This window comes from Dermochelys coriacea, chromosome 15 (genome assembly GCF_009764565.3).
Source record: "Dermochelys coriacea isolate rDerCor1 chromosome 15, rDerCor1.pri.v4, whole genome shotgun sequence".
Classification (NCBI taxonomy): Eukaryota; Metazoa; Chordata; order Testudines; family Dermochelyidae; genus Dermochelys; species Dermochelys coriacea.
Genome location: NC_050082.1, coordinates 13,667,268 through 13,689,353, shown reverse-complemented (window position 1 = coordinate 13,689,353; position 22,086 = coordinate 13,667,268). Strand labels below are relative to the sequence as shown.

At 40.7% G+C, this 22,086-nt stretch overlaps 1 protein-coding gene across 6 annotated transcripts in view; it reads left to right on the top strand.

The window, feature by feature from the left end:
- DGCR2 (DiGeorge syndrome critical region gene 2) overlaps nt 1–21,532 on the top strand; it is a 77,959-nt gene extending 56,427 nt beyond the window's left edge. For all 6 annotated transcript variants that reach the window (XM_043497855.1, XM_043497854.1, XM_038373428.2 and 3 more), the window contains 3 exons: nt 13,146–13,298; nt 14,838–15,074; nt 16,794–21,532. In XM_043497855.1, the coding sequence (XP_043353790.1) occupies nt 13,146–13,298; nt 14,838–15,074; nt 16,794–17,035 (632 nt within the window). In that variant the 3' untranslated portion in view covers nt 17,036–21,532. The remainder of the gene's footprint in view (nt 1–13,145; nt 13,299–14,837; nt 15,075–16,793) is intronic.
- The last annotated feature ends 554 nt before the right edge of the window (nt 21,533–22,086 follow it).

Here is a 22,086-nt window from a genome sequence, read left to right as displayed (position 1 = left end):
GATGGCATCTTTGTCTGCAACATGATAACTTTGGAATGCTATTATTTCCCATCAATTACCACATTCCAGGGAAGGTTCTAGGTATCAGTGGGAACAAATCTCCTTATTTTGGTGCAAATTCGGAACACTGGAAAAGCCTGACTTACAGGAAAAGCAGGCTCCCACTCTGCCTGGTGCTGCAGGCAGAGGACTGTCTCCTGTGGCCCCCTGCTACGTACAGGTACAGGTCAGAGGCAGTAGCTTGACTTGTTGGGTGGACTGGGGAGTACAGGTGGTGGAGGGAAGTGGTAGTGGTGGGGATCTTCAGGGGAAGCAGAGATATGGAAGGGGTGGACTTGGTGACTGGTGGACAGCAAATCTGGAACCCTAAAGGAAATGCAAGGGGGCTGGGAGAATTGGAAGCAGGGACCTGAAGTGGGGAGGGGGGCATCTGGAGATGGGTGGAGAGCACAGATCCTAGCATGAGGGGTGACAGCGTGGGACTCTGGCATGAAGGAAGGGATGAGGAGACTTGCAGGGGCCTTGGGAGGGTGGCACGCAGAAAACTGAGGAGAATCAAGATATGTCTCTTCATCTTGGTGGTGCTTGGTATGTCCTTGACAGAAGCGTTAATGTTAAGGTGATCTTGCCAGGAATGGATTAATAAAAGCATCTGAATCTGTATTGGTAGAAAGCAGCCTTTTATTAAACTTGTGGTACACAGTGCTCCCTCCCTTCTTTCCAGGAGCCTCTGACAATCTGCTCTGACATTGCTGATGCAGAGTGCCCTTCATTCTCCCCCACTCTACCCCACAGGAATAGCTTCAGTCTGGAGGCGTAACCCAAAAACTTACTGTCCAACAGTGTCTAAAAGCCTGCTGCGGGTGGTACTGAGTAGGGGCCCATGTATGCTCCCTCCCGAGTGTTGGGCGGTATCTGCCGGCTCGCTATGGATAAACGAGGGCAAAACGTTCATACAGTTTTGAACCTGTTCTTTATATTAACTGCTGTGCCTAAAACCCAGAGTGTATTTGTAACTGTGAATGTTTATGCTCAGTGCATTTGCAGGGTTGTAGCTGTGTTGGTTCCAGGGTATTGGAGAGACAAGGAGCTCAGTATAGACAATTATTTCATTCTGGAGATGAGTTCATAGGGGGCCTTTTCTTTCCATTTTCATCAGCTCTCCAGAGTTTGGGGATATTCAATGATATCGAAAGGCAGCAGCTTCAAAACTTGTAAGGTTTTGGCACAACATATAATTAGGCTGTGGAACTCGTTGCTCTAGGATGTCACTGAGGGTAAAAACATAGCAAGCTTCAAAAAAGGGATTGGATACACAGATGGATAACACGACTGTTCAGAGTTGTTATAGTTAATGCTATGGTGGAGTCTTGGGTACGTCTCCTTTTCTTTGGTGCCTGGGTGTATAATCTTGTTCATGTACTTCTGTTTTTGTTCTTAAGTTGATTTGTTTCAAGGGCTTTTTGGTGGTGGTTGGTCTTTCTGGATAGAAAGAGGTGTCAGTGGTGTGTGTCATTCTGACCATATGGTGGAAAGTCCTTGGTATTATAAATATTTATACCCAGGAAGGTGGTGACAATGAAAATCATTTGCTGCCTTGCCTGCCATATGTATATGTGGTCAGTCTCTCAAAACATGTAGACAAAGTTCTAGTGAGTGGTTGGGAGGAGCCTATCGTGGTACATATTACTACCATTGACTTGGGGGGATAGAATAGAAGTCCTAACACCTTAATTCAGATTAGAAAAGTCTGTAGGTTCAAATGCTTTTGATTCCCTGCACAGGACCAGCTAGATGAGGAAATTCAAGGTCTGTGTTGGGTGATGTAAAGAGGGTTTGTTTATATGGCACTGACGAACTTTTGGGGTAGAGGAAAGCTAACAATGAAGGATGTATTCCCCCTGAATCGAAGTGAAAACAGCACAGAAAATTGGCAAGTGTTCGATGTTTTTAAACTGGAAGATAGGGAACTGACCCACAGGGTCTAAGGAGCAGTCAGGTCTCAGTAATATCTACTAAGAATGTAAGGAACACCGAGAATTCCATATAAACATAAAGGAGTATCTGTATATGGTAGTGAAAGATAAGACAGAAATTACTACTGAAATGGAGAAGGGACAGGTTGAAATGAGTGGGACAGTTCAGGGGCAAAATACCCATGATGTGTGCTATGAGGTAAATTTTAAACCTGATAAATAAACCTGTATGTGCCTGTATACCAATGCAAGAAGCTTAGAAGTAGAAATAGGTGACCTAGAATTCCTAGCAATGGAAGAGCACTTTGCCATAAGTGTTGCAAGGATTCTGAAAGTTATATAAATCAGTGAATTCTAAATTTTCAACCAATTCACTCAGTACTGAAATAAGAAATATAGATCAGTGGTTCTCTGCTTGGGGTACGTACGTCAGCTCATTTAGATATTTGCCTAGTTTTACAACAGGCTACATAAAAAGGACGAGCGAAGTCAGTACAAACTCAAATTTCATACGGACAATGACTTGTTTATACTACTTTATATGCTAAAATGTAAGTTCAATATTAATATTCCAATTGATTTATTTTATAATGCACTAAAAATGAGGAAAGTAAGCAATTTTTCATAATACTGTTATGACACTTATATTTTTGTCTGATTTTTTTGTAAGCAAATAACTTTTTAAATGAGATGAAACTTGAGATACTCAAGACAAATCAGACTCCTGAAAGGAGTACAGTAGTCTGGAAAGGTTGAGCTATTGATCTAGATGGGGTAAATCAGCAGGGGTTCTATAAAGAAGAAGAATCTCCAGCCCACAACTCTGAGCATGTCATCATCTAGTGGATAAAAGGGAATTGCTAAGCTATAAAGAGAAACTCTTCCTTCAAGCAGGCCAGCAACTGCTGCAGATTGGGGGAAAAAAACCCTTCTCCTATGGACAGGTTTTCATAATTGTCCATTACAGAAATTCTTGCACTTTCCTCTGAAGCATCTAAATACTAGCCACTTCTAGACCTGGACTGTTGGACCAGACAGACCACCAGTATGATCTGGTATGGCAATTCCAGTATACCTGGTTCAGACAGCAAACAGAAGCTTTTGAGCTTGGTTTTGTGTTTTTCAGTAATGTTAAGTAAAGACCATCTGAGTTTATTTTTAACAAACCTATTCACTCTTCAAAGTTCCCCTGGTTTTCGTTGAGAATAGCATGAGGCTACTGTTTGTCAAAATTCAAACAGGAGGATAGCTTTGAAGTGGACTAGTACTCATTTGGTTTTTTTAGTGTGTGCTAGTCAGTAGATGGTGCTGTTTGTCACAGAACAGAATTTGGTGAAAATAATCTGATTTTATTAGATTGTTATTTAAAAAAGCAAATATCCTTCTGTACCAGCCCAGTCATTTGGATATACTTCATTCAAACCAGCAAGTGGAGAGAAAGAACTCTGTGCAATTTGACATCCCCCGCTATGTAAGGTGCTTGCCAGGTCAGATTCCCCACTTGTTTCATCTTCGTTAGGTGGAATAGTTCTCTAGGTAACCGAGAGTATTTGGAGTTCTCAAAGACTTGGCAGACTGATAATGTAGGTTTATTTTAAAGTCATTTAGAAAGATTTTCTATAAGTTTCTTCCTGATTTCAGACTGGTATTGCACTTTTGCACAGTGTCTAACTGAAGCTTCAGTGCCCATGGCTTCTCATGCATTAAATACTATGCAAATGGGTATACAGATTTTCTAAGATCCACAACTCTCTATAACCAGGGTTACAGCCAAAATGAGAAGGTATAGTCTCTGTGGAGCTACAAAGTTTAACCCAGCTTGGCCAATTCCTTATGCCTCAATTATTTTAAGGGGCTTTGGCCATCTAAAAGCATGAGATAGGAAATATATACCCGGGGTACCTGGGACCTGCTCCTCTAGAATTGTTTGGAAGCAGGTGCCTTTCTCTTACTGATAAACTTCAGTGGGGTAGGGATTAATCTTCTCTGCTACATTACCTAACTGGCACAAGAGAAACCTTTGCCCTAGAGCACTCATACCAGAATGTTCTGGGGTTTTTTTGCTTAGGGGGAGGAAGGACTACTGTTCACTTGGTATTAAGCTACAGCAGACTTTATGTTGGTATAAATACTGTGTACTGTGAGTTATGATTTTACAGGATGGTCCAGGAGAAATTGATCTAAGCTTTCTTGCTTGCATTTGTTTAAGCATCTATTGATTCTGTTTTCTCAAGGGAGTTATTGGAAGATTATGACTTTGTATTCCAAGTACTGGTTACTTATATGCAGGTATAATGCAAGAAGTAGTTATAAATTGTGCAGAAGAGCTTCAGTACATTGCATGTGTATTGAGAGATTACTGATCAGTTGAACAGGTATTTGAAAGCTGGGGTTTTTTTTTTTTTTTTTTTTTGCTCTTGGGCCGTACAAATCGAAGTTCATTCTGCACTGTATTAATTGTAAATTGGGATGTGAATTTAAGTCTTGGTTTCCCTTTAAAAGGGGCTTATTCAAAAAAAAACCAATTTATTTGTTTGGCATTTTTCTGCATAATAAAATAACCTAATTATATTTCAGGTTATGAAAGATGTGGTTGTGTTTCAGAAAGCTCTACAGTATGGAATGAGTGGAGATTCTTCCCCCCCACCACTCCCCTCCCTCCCAAAAAAGGGAAAAAACCCAAATACCCAAACCTTTCTATTGAGTGTGTGGCAATAGAAATCAAGCAAGTGCTTATTGGCTGTAAATCTGTCCGGAAGCCATGCTTATCATAAGACTGATCTGTAAGTCATGTTCATGATTAAAAGCTGCTAGCTTCTTCCTGCTTTATCAGTCACATGCAGTATGAAAGTTAAGCTTAAACTTGCACTAGAAGGGGTGGGGAGGAATGATGGCTTTCCTCCCACTATTATCGGCAGTGGTAAGATTTGCCTGTACCCTAGTACCAAATTCTTATCTTAAACTATTTTAATGCAACATCAGCCACAAAACAGAATTGAGATGACCTGAGATAACCTTGCTGCAGTGTCTTTAATCCTTGTTTATGCTGTGGATTTTAACTATTTCATGAATGCTGTTTTTGAAGAGTATATTTTACCTCTCTGTATTCCCTGTTTTAAGACCTTCATTCTCTAGTGAAACTGAAGCCATCTCAGAAATAGCATTGTATTCTTGTCACAGAAGCTAGTTTTATTTTATTAAGTAACTTAATTATTGGGGAAGAGATTCATTAAGCAGCTGTAAAATGTAGTTCATAGTGAAGTCTGCTCTGGTGGTGATAAACACTGACATTTTCACACGAAGCATGTCAATTTTTCCCTCTGGGGTTTTACAGATACTAGATGACTAAACTAGTAAGTTGCTTTCTTTAATCAGTGCAGATTTGTCTTTGTCAAATATTTCTGGATATCTTCCCAAAACCCCAATCTCAGGAGAAAGAAAACTGTTTAATTTACCTACTGTTGATTAGTAATCATCCAAAGAGAGACCATGGGGAAATAAATTTTGCTGCTGAGTTGGCAGATTATAAGCTCCATCCTAGCCACTATGGATGTAGAAGCCCTCTACACCAACATTCCACACAAAGATGGACTACAAGCCATCAGGAACAGTATCCCCGATACTGTCACGGCTAACCTGGTGGCAGAACTTTGTGACTTTGTCCTGACCCATAACTATTTCACATTTGGTGACAATGTATACCTTCAAATCAGCGGCACTGCGATTGGGTACCCGCATGGCCCCACAGTATGCCAACATTTTTATGGCTGACTTAGAACAACGCTTCCTCAGCTCTCGTCCCCTAATGCCCCTACTCTACTTGCGCTACATTGATGACATCTTCATCATCTGGACCCATGGAAAAGAAGCTCTTGAGGAATTCCACCATGATTTCAACAATTTCCATCCCACCATCAACCTCAGCTTGGACCAGTCCACACAAGAGATCCACTTCCTGGACACTACGGTGCTAATAAGCGATGGTCACATAACCACCACCCTATATCGGAAACCTACTGACCGCTATTCCTACCTACATGCCTCTAGCTTTCATCCAGATCATACCACTCGATCCATTGTCTACAGCCAAGCGCTACGATATAACCGCATTTGCTCCAACCCCTCAGACAGAGACAAACTCCTACAAGATCTCTATCATGCATTCCTACAACTACAATACCCACCTGCTGAAGTGAAGAAACAGATTGACAGAGCCAGAAGAGTACCCAGAAGTCACCTACTACAGGACAGGCCCAACAAAAAAAATAACAGAACGCCACTAGCCATCACCTTCAGCCCCCAACTAAAACCTCTCCAACGCATCATCAAGGATCTACAACCTATCCTGAAGGACGAGCCATCACTCTCACAGATCTTGGGAGACAGACCAGTCCTTGCTTACAGACAGCCCCCCAATCTGAAGCAAATACTCACCAGCAACCACACACCACACAACAGAACCATTAACCCAGGAACCTATCCTTGCAACAAAGCCCGTTGCCAACTCTGTCCACATATCTATTCAGGGGATACCATCATAGGGCCTAATCACATCAGCCACACTATCAGAGGCTCGTTCACCTGCGCATCTACCAATGTGATATATGCCATCATGTGCCAGCAATGCCCCTCTGCCATGTACATTGGCCAAACTGGACAGTCTCTACGTAAAAGAATGAATGGACATAAATCGGACGTCAAGAATTATAACATTCAAAAACCAGTTGGAGAACACTTCAATCTCTCTGGTCACTCGATCACAGATCTTAGAGTGGCTATACTTCAACAAAAAAGCTTCAAAAACGGACTCCAACGAGAGACTGCTGAATTGGAATTAATTTGCAAACTGGATACAATTAACTGAGGGATAGCTCAGTGGTTTGAGCATTGGTCTGCTAAACCCCAGGGTCATGAGTTTAATCCCTGAGGGGGCCATTAAGGGATCTGGGGCAAAAATTGGGGATTGGTCCTGCTTTGAGCAGGGGGTTGGACTAGATAACCTTCTGACCCTGATATTCTATGAAGAACAGTACATTTATTTTTTGGGGGGAGGGATATCTCAATGGCTTGAGCATTGACCTGCTAAACACAGGGTTGTGAGTTCAATCCTTGAGGGGGCCATTTAGGGATCCAGGGCAAAAATTGGGGATTGGTCCTGCTTTGAGCAGGGGGTTGGACTAGATGACCTCCTGAGGTCCCTTCCAACCCTGATATTCTATGAATATCTATGAATAACTTAGGCTTGAATAGAGACTGGGAATGGATGAGTCATTACACAAAGTAAAACTATTTCCCCCTGGTATTTCTCCCTCCCACCCCACCCCCCACTGTTCCTCTGATATTCTTGTTAACTGCTGGAATTAGCCTACCTGCTTGTCACCATGAAAGGTTTTCCTCCTTTCCCCCCCCCTGCTGTTGGTGATGGCTTATCTTAAGTGATCACTCTCCTTACAGTGTGTATGATAAACCCATTGTTTCATGTTCTCTGTGTGTGTGTGTGTGTATATAAATCTCTCCTCTGTTTTTTCCACCAAATGCATCCGATGAAGTGAGCTGTAGCTCACGAAAGCTTATGCTCTAATAAATTTGTTAGTCTCTAAGTTGCCACCGGTACTCCTTTTCTTTTTGCGAATACAGACTAACACGGCTGCTACTCTGAAATGTCGGAGTGGGTAAGCAACAACTGTAATAGTACACATGACTATTTTTTAAAGGAATTGGGAAGGGAGGAAACACCTCAGTGCTAGGAATTTGCTGAGCAGTCACATCTGCAATACTTCAGAAGATACTTTATCCATTTTGACTTGTTGAGGAAGAATTATTTTAGTGCCTGGCATTTACAATACCACAGCTGAGGGGAAGTATGTATGTGGTTCTATTTGCTCTCTGTGGGTGTGACAAAGTAATTTTATTTGTGTGACATCTGTTCAGACAGAGCCACCCATATCTTTCAGTGTATTTTGTTTCTTCTAATACGTCTATGAATTAGAGAGCTCAGTGTGTAGAAGCCTCTGTAGTGACTGCAAATTGATGCATAGTCACAGGATACTGTCGCTGTCTCCAATTCCGGGAAGCTGTTCCCTCAGCTGCCAGCATTTGGTGAAATATACAATTTGGGAATAAAATGTCAGACTAGAGACCTATGTTCTGTACCTATATAAAAGTATCCTTTTATCTAGGATTTGGTTTATGGTCGAGTACCTTACCAGGTCAGGCAGGCAGAATTTCTAGGCAAACCTTTCAGGACCATGACAAGGAGCACTTTGAAAGAGGACTGTGACCAGAAATGGGCTGAGACTTGCAGCTGTGATAAATGTAAAGAGAATACATGGAAGTGGAAGCAGGCAGTATATTGTGTTGTGGGCAAGGGTGAGTTGGGGATGACCACAAACTCAGAATTGCAAGTGAAAAGAGGAAGGCTGATGTGTTCACACTGAGCAAATGAGGTTAAAAGTGAAAATGAGAATATGATAAATCCACTTAACTTTTAGTTGTGTGCCATTAGGAGGAGGCAGTACAAGCTAAAGAAGGGGATACTGGAGAGGAAGATAAATAGGAGAGAGAGGCTGAGGAAGCTTGTTAAAGCTATTCTCTTACAGCAAAAGTAGAGAAAGTGCTGTTTCATTTACATTGTTAAACACAGAAAACTAGGAGAATAGCAGAAAGGAAAATCAGATGGCAGGTGAGGTAGGTTTTATATCCAGATTTATTGATAAATTTAGCTAAAATACTGAAAATGTAAATCATTTGCAAACCCTGCATGTGATTTATAATTATTTGGGTGGTTGCTTAGTTGCTGTTTGTGATTAAGCTTAGGGAACCAAGATAGTTCTGGGTTACGGTGGTGAGTCAGGAGGGTTGGTAAAGCTATTCGATCAAAATACAATATTTTCTAAAGGATACATCTCACTTGCTGAATTTGACAGAAAATGAAGGAAAAGACTTGGAAGAGCCTCATCCTACATCCCCACTTCCACTGCCTTTCCGGAAAAACAAACACACACACACACACACTTTGTAAAATGGCACTTAAACTATTTGAAGGTAAATTTTACTATATTTCAAATATCAGCCAGCAGCTAAAGAGCAGTGAAAGCTGGGAATGGTTGCTTGGGATGGATAAGCTTCTGAAGTGGGAGGCAGATATTGTCACTGGGAGTTGAGAGCCCAGTTTGAGATTGTGTATATTCGCAGAGGTCGTTGGACAGCTGGGTGGGAGACATTTGGTTAACGTGTGAGTGGGAATGTATCGATAAAAGTCCATGGTGCGGGGTGGGCTTCTATTAAAAATTAAAAATAAGATTGTGTGTTAGCTGTGCGATTGTACACACTGCTTGTTTCTATAATTTATTAATACTAGAGGTAGGATTCATAGCCTCATAAACACACTTTGAAAATAAACCCATTTGAAATTTTTCACAGCTATAACCTCATCTGACAGTGTTGTAACTATAGTAGCACCAACTCGGAATACAAATAGGAGTATAGTATACAGAGGAAATGTTTTTTGTGTTAATTTTAGTATTTAAAGTTAAGTAGTTTGATCTTAGAATCAAACTGTAAAGTGTAAAAGACCTTTTACAAAAATTCCTTGTAGTAAATCTCTAATAGAATCTTAGCACAAGTCAGACTATTTTGTATGTGGATGTATAAAGTGTTGTGAGTGAGCCATAAAATGCAACATAGGAAGCTGGGGAATGTAAAAGAGCAGCCCTTCCAAGGGACAGCAGCACTGAAAACAGTGCCCAGTTGGTAATCGTAAAATGGTATTCCTTAGCACAGTTGCTTATGTTCCCATGTTCTCTGGCTTTTCTAGTAGTCTTTGGATCAAATGATTTGCTTTCAAAGTCAATTAGAATTGTGCTCCTTTTATAAAATAAGTGCTGGAGATTTGTAGCGAAGTTCATTTGACAAGCAAAATACTTACGATAAAGTTTCAACCCTTCCAACAGCTCATGCACAGAAGTTTGCAGAGATCAGTGTAATCACTGCTTTTATTTAACAGCAATATGCAGGTAATATACAGCTGTGTACTCTTCACCCAGTGCAGACAGTCCTGTCTCTTGGCCCTGGTTTACACTGGGGGTGAGCAGGTCGACCTAAGATACGCCAACTTCAGCTACGCGAATAGCGTAGCTGAAGTTGGCGTATCTTAGGTCGACTTACCTGGCTGTGAGGACGGTGGCGAGTCGACCGCTGCCGCTCCCCTGTCGACTCTGCTTCTGCCTTCGCAAGCTGGAGTTACGGAGTTGACGGGGAGCGCGTTTGGGGATTGATTTATCGCATCTAGATGAGACATGATAAATCAATCCCCGATAGATTGATCACTACCTGCGTGAAGGCCTGCCCTTAGCCATTCTGTATCTGAAAGAAAAAAAACATGGATAAAACTAAATCCAGGCAACATTGAACGGCTAGCCTTCATTTGATACAAGACCTGCTGCTAATCAAGATAGGATGCAGTCTTTGAGTCACATTGAACTCATCTCTGATCCTGAACATCCAGGTAATGGTCACTAAAAATGCTTTCCAACTTTGGCTAGCAAGAAGACTGCTGAATCCTCAGACAGTGGATCTAGCTTTTGTGGAGTATCTGGACATCTTCAGGTTGGACTGTTGTAATTGCTTCTATGTGGGAATAGGCAGAAAGTTCCCAGCAGCTTATCCCTGAAGTAAAACAAGCCAAACAGTGTGTGTCTGCAAAATGCACTGACTCCTTGTTCACTTCCAGGTTCTGATGCTGATCTACAAAGCCCTTAATGAATAGGTTCACATTATCTCATAGATGTCCTCCCCCTCTGCAGCCTACCACCAGAACTTCAGTTGTCTGGCACACTACACCTACCAAAGCCATGAGGTCACGAGAGCTAGAGGCAGAACCATCGCAACAGACAACTCAAGTCTCCAGAATGGAGCAGAAAGAGTTCAACACTTACTGTCTTGAAGTCAGGATTCTTTGCCCAAGCATTTGTTAAATAGCCACAGTGACAGCATGAAGTGGCAGCGCTTGCAAATGTAGCTGAAGTGAAAGTAGAATGGAGCATTGACTATCACTTTGGGGCATAATCACTATTTTTTTTTAATATTTGTTCATGTAAAACACCTAAGTTCTGCTGTGGTACATGCTTTATAAATGCCTAGATTCAGCACTTGCTGCCAGCTTTGGTATCTCAGCATCCTGTCTTGCAAGTTTTGAAAAAACTTTTTTCCAACTTTAGTGAGTTAACTTAAAAGTTAAAGTAGCTGTAGTAAGAACATGATTTGAATTGTGACTGTATCAAGTTTCAATATATACGTCTAACTCGGTTAAAAATTTAAACCTTCTTTTTAAAGATTTAAAAACTCCTACTGAATTTTTAAAAGGTCGTATATTAGAGCCAGGTAATGCCATTTGTCGTGTCAGTGTTACTGTGTTCCGGAAGTAGGACCCAGGGCAGTCTCCACGCTGTTCAGGAAGTTGTACTGGGATGTTCAAGCAGTCTGTGGTGAGCACTACCATTCTGTGATAACAGTGGAGAAGATCTTATGGCTCACAGAGGCTTTACTCTCTATACCAGTCATGTTTGGCAGAGTATTATGGTATAGGCTTTCTGTGGAGTGGTGTCTAATTAGAATATGGATGGTACATTATCAGATGAAGAACCTAACCTACCGATGACTTGGGATTTGAAACTGCTTACTTACCAGATTTCTACATCTCAATATTTAAAACCCTTTTATCTTTATTAACATAACATGTGGTAGCAATTCAAAGGTGAACAAGGCAATAATTTATGCAATAAGTGATTAGTCAGCTAAATACGGGTTTTAACAAAGCATTAGTTAAAGGTGGTATTTTGTGATATTTGTTAGCACTTGTGACAACAAAGGTTTGCACTTTGGCCTTTCATGCAGGCCTTCTTTTTAACTACCCTCTTCCTATAAATGGATTCTCCCAGCTCTGATGTAGCTGACAAGGAGAAGGCACGTGGGAGACATAGTCTGAGTTGGGTGGGTCAGGCAGTGGCTAGTGGATCTGTGAGCTGCACTGATTCAGTGGCTACAAACCCGTTGGTGGAATGTTTATTTGGGAGAGGTGTGAACACCTGGGCTTGTAGTTAGTAGAGCTTGTGATCTGCAATAACTGCTGTGGTGAAGTTCAACAAATGCCCATATCCTGCCTCAATCCCCTCCTAACCCTGTGGTAGTCCTCGACTCAAAGCCTTTAACATGAGATTTATGTGAGGGGCCAAGATTTGGCCACTTTTTTGTGTAATTTTCATACAAAATAGCTGCATGTGTACCCTCCACTTAAAAATGGTGATTCTTATTTATGGTACAAATAATAAACACTTCTAGTGCATGCCATTTGAGAAACATGGATACTTTCTCAACAGGAGGTCCAAGGATCTGGAACTAGTGGATATGCTGTAGAACTGGGAGTGTAGATATCTGGTCCAATTCCTGGATCTGCCATTGGCTTGCAGCGTGACCTTGAGCAACTTTCTTACTCCCTTTCTCCCTCAGTTTCCTCACTACTTAAATAGGGATAATGATGTTGACCCATCTTTTTGAAGCACTTGGAGAGTTACACATGAAAAGCATTACCAGTATCTAAATGCAGAGTCTGATGATGATGATCACCCCTAGGTGATATGTAAAACATTCCCATTCATACAGATGGATAAATTGAAATTCAAAAAAGTTGTGACTTGTCTAAGATCAGACATGAAGGCTTTGGTAGAGCTGGGAATAGAACCCAGATTTCCTAATTCCCAGACCTTTGCCTTAACCCTAAGACTGACCTTTACTCTCTTGGAGCACAGTTCGATTGACCTTTTTCTGGTGCAACCAAAGATGAATATCAGAAATGCTCTCTAACTTCTGCTTTTCCCCTTTCCACGTCATGCAAAACTTTCATCTGTAGTCTTAAGCACTTGGTCCCACTATGCTGGATAACAAATGTTAAGGGAATCCAGATTCGTTACAATGGATGGATTTCCTAATAACTTTTTAATATACAATTTTCTACATGTATGAAATATAGATGAATTTAAAACCTAGTTATTAATCTTCACTCTAGGTTCATACTTCCCCAGTATTGAAAGAAAATGTCAAGAAAAATAACTTTTGGTCAAAGTAGTAATGGGTTTTTTTTGTTTTTTGTTTTTAATTTAATTCACCTAACAGATGGCAACAGTTTATTTGACTCGATGGCAAGTGGAATGCGGCTGATAGTAAGCTGCATCTCCTCCTTTCTTATCTTATCTCTGCTGCTCTTCATGGTCCACCGGCTGCGCCAGAGACGCAGAGAGCGCATTGAGTCTTTGATTGGAGTAAATTGTAAGTATTCTGTAACTGTAGTTTTAGCCAGTTGTATTGTAGTTGTGTTGGTCCCAGGATATTAGAGTGACAGATGTGGGAGAGGTATTATCTTTTATTGGACCTGCTTCTGTTGGTGAGAGAGACCAGCTTTTGAACTTATACAGAGCCCTTCGGGTCTGGGAAATGTACTCAAAGGATATGTCTGCACTGCAATTAAACACCCGCAGATGGCCTGTGTCAGCTGACGTGGGCTTGTGGGACTCAGGCTGCAGGGCCGTAAAATGAGTGTAGGCACTCGGGCTGGAGCCTGGGCACTGGGATCCTCCCCCGTTCACTCATCAACAGACAAGCCTGGGAGCTTAAATTCATAACTTTGCTAGGTACTAAAAATCATGGACTGAATAGAGATGCTGATTATAGCTGTCCCCTTCACCTGAAGTGGTCCCTTGAAATATGTGTTAACTACTTATACTAAACAATCTGTTCCACCTTGTATTTAGGTGTGACACTGAATACACTTCCCAGCGGAAGAGCAGCTCCATGTAAGCTTGGCTCTCACCCACAGAAGTTGGTCCAATAAAAGATATTGCCTCACCCACATTGCAGTTTTAGCTCAGTTATATAAGCATGCTTCCAAAGTGGATTAATCTAAACTGCACACAGGCTATTTTAGTGTGGAATCCAAGTGTCCACATGGGATGATGATGTGGAATAGCTTTTGTGCCTTACATTCACAGCCTAGCTATTGCACACTAACTTCCCCATGAATTCCCTGTGTAGACAAGCCCTTAGTAATAGAATTACAAGTCTCTACCATGTAAAGAGAACAAGTGGAAATGGTAGTCTGGCTATGAGCTGACCTGTTGAATGGCTGTGTCGGAACACTTCTGCATATTGGCTCTAATTGTCATGATTTGAAAAAAAAAAAAAAAAATTAATTCTGTGGGGCATGCCTGATCTTTCTAAAGATCTTGTACTGACACCAGTCTTGTTTCTCATTCTCTGATTGGGAGGCTTCTGGGTAGGAACATTTAGTTAGTGTGCCTGATTATCATGTGAGCAAGTATACTAAAGTCTTCATTTGACATGGTACCCTTATCACGTGTTCCAACATTCTTCTCTTTTGTCCATTCATTGAGGGAATATTAATGGTGGTAACATTTGTACCATGCCCAAAGGTGTGCTTGGGCACCTTGTAGAACAAATAGACAAATAGATCCCTACCTTAAAGAGCTTTAAAGTCTAGAATTTAGATATGACATGGGTGAGGATGAGGACAAACGAGGGGGGGCGAGAGAGAAAGGATACATGTTTCATGGTGATTTGCTAAGATTTATATATGCTTCTGGATGGCTGACATTTAGCCTGGCAGTAGCAGTGTGGTTTTTAGGGTGAATTTGAATGAGGCAAAAGTATGGCTTAATTATTTAGGTTTTGGGAGAGATTCTGTGAATAAGGGGCAGAATGGAAGAAGGTGCAGAGGTGGGCCTTAGTCTGGAGGGCAAGGAAATGGGATAAAGCCACACATTTTCTCATACTTTTTATTTGTTTAAACAGTGCACCATTTTAACCTGGGCCGCAGGATGCCTGGTTTTGATTATGGTCCAGATGGTTTCGGAACTGGCCTTACTCCGCTGCATCTTTCAGATGATGGGGAAGGTGGGGCCTTTCATTTCCATGACCCCCCACCACCCTATACAGCTTACAAATATCCTGATATTCAGCATCCTGATGACCCGCCTCCTCCCTATGAGGCTTCCATCAATCCAGACAGTATCCTTTGTTCTACTCCAGGTACGTGGGCAGGAGTTTTGATAAGTTTACGAGCTTGATAACAAATATCTTTACGAGGAACACTCCAGTCCTTTTTTGCTCTGCTTAGAGGGAAGATAATCTAAACTAAACTGGAACATACAGCTATTTTAGGGATTCTATGATAGAAGAGCAATGATATATTTCAGAATCTAATCTTCCACTTTTTGTGGCAAATGTTTTAATACAAATCATGCTCTATAATTTGCTCTTCTTAATACTAAAATTCTCTGGACCTCTAAATCAGTATTTGTATGAATGCTGCAAACTTGTTTTTAGCTCTTAGACTTCATCTCTTCAAAGTTTTTTATGACTTAAATATGATGGAGGAAACCTAACCTACAGCAGCTGGAGGCAGGAGAGTGATCAATCTCGATAGGTAAATTTGGTGTATGCTGGTGGAGCAATCGCAACGGGAGGGTTCTTGATGCTGGAATTTGTTTCCTCCATGCTTTACAGAGCACACCTTCTGTGCACAGCTCACCTATTCATTACAGGCCTTTGCCTGATGAAGGTTGTGTTTTTTGTTTAATTGAAGGTTTAGTCCTTTAGTTGTTGTAGGTGGTCAACTAAAAGTTGATATTTAATTGTTGTATTACATCCTAAGCTGAGATGAAGCATGAATTTTTATAAAACAAACCATTGGTCACTAACACTTCAGTACTCTTGATGATGGACACCTTAGAGTATTTCGAAGTTTAAAAACAAAAAATGGACAAGTGTCTACAATAATATTATAAGTTTGAGGAATGTTTTTTTTATTTTGTTTTGGTGTTGAATTTTTATAAAGGTAACTAAAATGTAAATCACTTAGATGCTCTGAGAGCTGTACATATACATGCAGTTACCATAACTTTTGAGTGTACTCCTTGCTATCCTGGAATTCTTGAAGTGTGCATATGTTAATGAGAGACAAATGAGGAACACATCCAAACAAAACTTCCTAAGTAGGGGAGACTCAAATGCACCAACAGTCTCTGTACCCTGACTTCTGAGCCATTGAAGTTATAAACGCCAGTATTTGGCATCAAGGAAGAGCAAGGTGGAGTTCAGGGTTCATATTTTAAGTGATACTCAAATTTTAGGTTTAGCAGAAACTAACAATTAAAGTTTTTATGAAACTTCAAAACAAAAGTTTTAGCTTCAGTTAAAGCAGTTAGTATAAATTTAAACATTTCTCTCTAATAATTCTTAACCAAAGCATTACAGCACTTTTGGTGCTTGAGAATGTTGCAAGTAAAACTGATTAGAAACATGAAACTGACTTGTCTGTTTCAAATGTCCTTGGATGAATAGCAAAAATTAGCAGAGTAAATTAGACTGAAATGTTCTCATTTTTAATAGCATGGTATGTTAGTAATACAGTAATGGTATTTATATTTCTAAAGTGACTTAAGCAACTGATCCCATATTCTTTTTTTTAAGAAGTGCACATTCATGAAGTGCTGCACGCCCAAGTATACGTGTTGACTAATCCTGTCATGTTATTGCTTATACCAAATATTGTCTATTTGGACCGACTAGCTAGATTTAACCCCTACAATATGTGCCAGTTACTTGTTTGGTCTTTCTGGGGCTAGGTGCAAGGAGCATCTCATATGACAATCAAATAAACTTAAATGCAGCTTCATAGAATAACCATCCAGAGTGCACACTGATAGACCAGAGCTTTCTGATGCTTCTTGCCTTTCTCCCTTGCAGATGGTGGTCTTTCCCAGACAGTGCAGAGCAGTCAACCATCACTAGGAAACAGTGATTTATCACCACAGCTTACAGAGGAATCTCATCCTCCCTCAGTTGGCCCTTCTTCAGTGGGACTGGAAGACTCTGCAGATAGTAGCACCTTCCTTGTACCTCCCAACATGCCCCTCAGTGAAAACACACCGGCAGAAACTCTTGCAGAAAGCTGCCACAGTCACTGTTCTCTTAATACCATTGTATAAAGGAATAAAATGCTTACTGCTGGCAGAAATAATACAAGCAACTGTTTGCACACATTTGAACGGGCAAACACTACTCCATGGGGTGCACTTCAGAAGGAAGGTCCACTTTGATTTTGAGCACCCTGCTTTTAATGTTCTAGTATAGGACTGTGCCTCTTGTTTTTGGCTGTCATTCATTCACTAAATGGTTTGTCCTGTAAATATGGATTGTGGAACCTGTACTTTTTTCCACTGGCTATGGGAAAGAAGGTGCAGAGAATTTTCTTTGACTTCTTCTAAAGAGGAAAAAGCATGGGTAGCTTTTTTTGTCTTTTTTTAATCATGGAGCGGAAATGAAAAAACATCGACATCAGAAAAAAGCTTGTTTTGAATTTGAATACCGTGGGATCCAGGAAGTGGACACTGACAAGAAAAGAGAAGGGGCAGCCACCTTATCTGTTGTCTCTTTGCTCAGTGCTACACTCATGAAAAACTGGAGGATGAAAAGGATCAGCATAACGTTTGATTTCTTCTGCTTTTTATGGAAATGGGTATTGAGTGAAACAAAACTGGGATTTGCAGTTACAACTTATTTATTTGTGTAGCTGCAAATCTTGTACTGAGAGGTAAACTTCTGATTCATAAGCAAGAGTGTGTCTATAATACTGGCATCTCTTTAGTAGAGGCACAGTATATGTTAGGTAGTGCTTTGGGGAAGGGATTAACTCCCTAACTGATACTTCAGTCATTTGAGATTTGTTCCGTTGTGTTAAATCTTTAAATCATCCCTTTCCATTAAATCTAGCTTCATTTTAAATTAGCAAAACTAACTTGTGTACTACAAAATGAGGCTCTTGTCAATCACCCACTAAACTTAACTTTCAAATTAGGCAAAGATGGATTCTGTTGGCTTGGATTTTATGAATACTGAATACTTTTTAGTTTGTGTTCTCAAAATGAAGTGGGATTTTAATGTACACAGGATTTTCTTTCTCTTCTACCCCATCTTTCTTGCATCTGATTCTCCCTGATTTACTATAGCAGTCCCCATAATCAGAGCAGATCAAGTTAGTCATATAAGGAATTTGTACTGAACACTTCTCTTGAGTGTTGTCCTGTTGCCTTATGAAAGGTAGCAAGCCTAGAGGGACAGGAAGAAAGCACTGCATGGAAGGGTATTGTGCTGTTTTGGTTAATTTTGGTAGTTACAGAGAAATCGTACAAGATTGATTAATGGAAGGATCCTAACTCAACAACGTGCTTTCCCAGCGTAGCTGACTCCCCCCCCCCCCCATTGTAAATGCTGCTACTTTCTATTTGGGATCTTGCTATTTGCCCTACTATACTTGGGGAGTGGCTTGATAGTTCAACCTGTTCGCACAAAAAACCTAATTTTCATCACCCAGTTTGTAGTTAGTGTGTCTTGAAATTCAGGCACTTGCTAACAATCTTAAACCCCTTGGAGTGTAAAACACAGGTCTCACGTACGCTGCTAATGCAGGTGTGAGAGCATTGGGAAACACTGTTAGAAAAGCCGCTCCACTTGGAGAATCTTGTAAACGTGGCCTGTTACCATTCACTTTCTAACTTTTTTGTAATCTGTTTTAAAATGAGTGGCACAGTTCTCCACCCAGTGGATTCATTGCCAGTTCCTCCTCTGAATTAAGAGTCCTGGTCCAGTAATGTGGAGGGTATAGCAGAAGTCAGAGCCATGCATACAGCTTATGACTATATCAATTATTTCTGAAGTATGAAAATAAAGCGGGTTATGTGCCCTTTTGGAGCACATTCATACGTTTTATACATTGTATGTACTGATTTTTCTTTAGTTTTATATGTATGAGTGTGTGCGTGTCTCTGGGTGGCGATTAATAAATACATGCTGTAGATGGTACTCTTTGTGCTGCATCAAACTAGGTGAAGCTAAGCTCTGGGATATGAGTTTGTCTCCCAGGCTGCAAAGTTAACACTTCTATAAAGCTGGCTACACGATGTGATAGGACAGAGTATCATAGTTCACGTAGCTAGGATACAAAGTCTCTACTCTGAACTGTTCCAGAAATGATTTTGTTAGCAGTGGCCAATGGCAAACTTTCTTATCGTTCCTTTAAAGCCAGGTGGAATATTCATTCTGTATAGTTTCCTAGCGCAATAATGAAAGGCCTTTAGGCTTGTTTTTGTCTCTTCTAATTGTTTCCTGGCTGAGGTGAACAGATACCTTACCTCACATGTCTCACAAGACTGCGTGAATCTGACCTCAGTCAGTTTTTACTTTCACGTGTTTCTCAGTGGTAAATTTATATGAAAATAAGCTTTGTTGCAACTCAATTTTGTGATGGCTCATGGTTGTAATTATTCCAAATACAGACTTTTTTCTGCCGCTGTCTGAGTGTAATATTTTTCTTAGCTTCTGATCTATTCCCACTTCAGTGGTGGAGTAAAGGCTACAGCTTTTCCCTGTTTTTGTTAAGATTAACAGTAAACGGGAAAACTGTGCCATTGACAGAGCAGCTCACTCAGTACAGATCTTGTTTACCTCTCCATGAGCATCTAATTTGGCAATAAAATGGTCATATTTCCCTTTTACTATATCACTGTAGCATTTTTCATATATAATGCTCCATCTTGGGTAAGATCCTTTGTCGCTGACAATGTCATTTCTACCAAGACTTCAGGACCAACTGGGGAAGAGTTAGTTTCTATGAAAGCAGTTGACTCCTTATCAGAACTTCCCAGCCAGTGGAAAGATGGCTGCTTTGAAGCTCCTGTTATGAACACCCATTCAAAAGAGACTCGTGCTCAGCCTAGGAACCCCTTCCTCTTAATGCCAGTGAATTAATGATTTCTTTGGAATTCACATTTATGTTATGCATTGGTTCCTTATCACCACACTCTTCTGGTTGCTGTTGTTAAATAATAGTGGTGTATTGTTAACCTTTCTCCAAGCATGAGGGAGCGGGTTGAAAAGATTCCTGTTACTTCGTCATTCCTGGCAGTGCAAGTGAGTGAAAAATGTGCACTTCCCTCCAATTGGAATATTGTTCATTGCAGTTAGTTTTGCAAGGTTCCAAGACAGTCCCATTTAGGGCTGGCTAACGTGCTCCATTTTGGCTTAGTACAAAATACTCTGCCTCAGATCTCCCTCCCCCACAACAAAATGTGGTGCTATATTGTTAAGGTTTTTGCTGTTCCTCCAAGAACTGTTTAGATATCCACTTGTATCAATGTTACCAACCCTGCATGCACACGTATTCTCACTGCAGCGTTGAGTGTTCTACTGGGTGGGTTAATAGCAGATTGTAATTTCAGAAAGCTAAATGGTTTTAATTCTATACCAGAGGTTAAAACTATGGCCATATAGGTGTGGCAAGAGTTGTTAGTTTGTTTGCATAATGTTCAGTCTTGGACTAGTTTGAGGTTCAAAATTAGACTTTCGTCCTCTCATGATGGCGCGATGGAACCGAAGTGTGAAACGAATTTAACATTATTTCTCAAGGCCTAATCATGTGCCTGAGCAAGGGCCAGTCTTCTCGTTGAAGTCCCGGTTCAAGGGGAGCTTTCCTGCGGAAGGATTGCACTATTGCACTCTTAGCTTTGTCAGTCTTCATTTGGAAAAATCAGCTTCATGAACTTGAAACTGCTCTCCTTCGCCACCCAAAGCTGTAAGGGGGGGGTTTATTAAATAAACGAATTTCTGCGTGCACACTAAATTCTTCCCTTTAGTGGGGGATCTCAGTTTCAAAGCACTAATTTTTTCTGTACAAAGCATAGCTTGTCTTTCCCCTCTAGAAAATCTGCTTTCCCATTAAGTAGGTGGAGGAAAGAAAAGTTATCCAACTTTTTTGTTTTATATAAAATTTCCCTCTAAAGCCCTTATGCAAGATTGGAGGCTAGACCCTTAAATTACAGCTTGCGAAGATAGTGAAGATGAATCAGTAGCAGCCCCATGCATTTGGATTCTGACATTTATTCCACTCCGGATACAATATTGGATAGATGAATTAAACAACAAAGATCTGCTTCCCTTATTAATATTCTGGATCAATCAGCTGCTGAGGTACAACGTAAGATGTCCTTCCCCCTCCCCCACCCAGTATTGTGCACCTTGCAGAGCAGAATGTGTTGGAGGTGGCTCTAGAAGAGACGTGATGCATTTTCATCACCATGCTATATTGTAATCTGAATGCCAGATTTTGTATGCCTGGGAGACGAGAGAGAGAGACCCAGCTTTTTACCTTCTCTTGACAAATATGTTCAGCCAAGGCTGCATTTGCAGACTCCTCCTGTGTAGTTGATTTGTGACTGAATGTAACTGTGGCAGTGTATAAAAGATTTTGATATTCCATGAAATACCATGTAGAAATGAAATTTGATACTGTAATAATTCTGTCCATGTGACATTTTGTTTGTTTTATTTTCTTCTTCGGGGTTGGCATTAAATCTTTTTTTTTCCCCCCTCAAGATGCTGTGAGAGACATTTCATCCAAATGCCAAATAAAAGGTATTCTGTAAGAGAAATGGGTTGTTAATGTTATGGTGGCGTTTGAATCAGCTCTGTTCTGAACAGTAAAAGATCTGCTGGTCAAATCAGTGTTAAACCCAGATCTTGCAAAGTCTTGTGCACATGCTTAACTTACACATGACATGTAGCTCCCTAGAAGTCCCCTTGAATAAGTATTGATATACTGTTAACGATCACAATAAATTCCACTGATACCATTTCTTTGGCAAAAGGACCTCGTTTCTGTCCCTCAACTAACCCAATTGAGGCAAAAGCCCTGCCCATTGTTGCTGACCTGGCTTGGTAAAACACTGTTCCTTTACAGTCTGTGGGTTAAAGCAAGTCATTGAGTCAGTTACATGCCTGATCCTGCCACGATTACTTACTCACAATGCATTAGGGCAGGAGGTGAGGCATAGAATTCATAGAGCCAGTGCCCAGTGTAATATAGGTTGCCATCTCTGCATGAGAATGGTCAGCTCTCTCAGAGGTGCTGCAAACAAACTGTTTGCAGTCCTTCCACAGTGTGTTCAGTAAAGAGATTGCACTGAAAGTTAATTAGGTTTTTAAT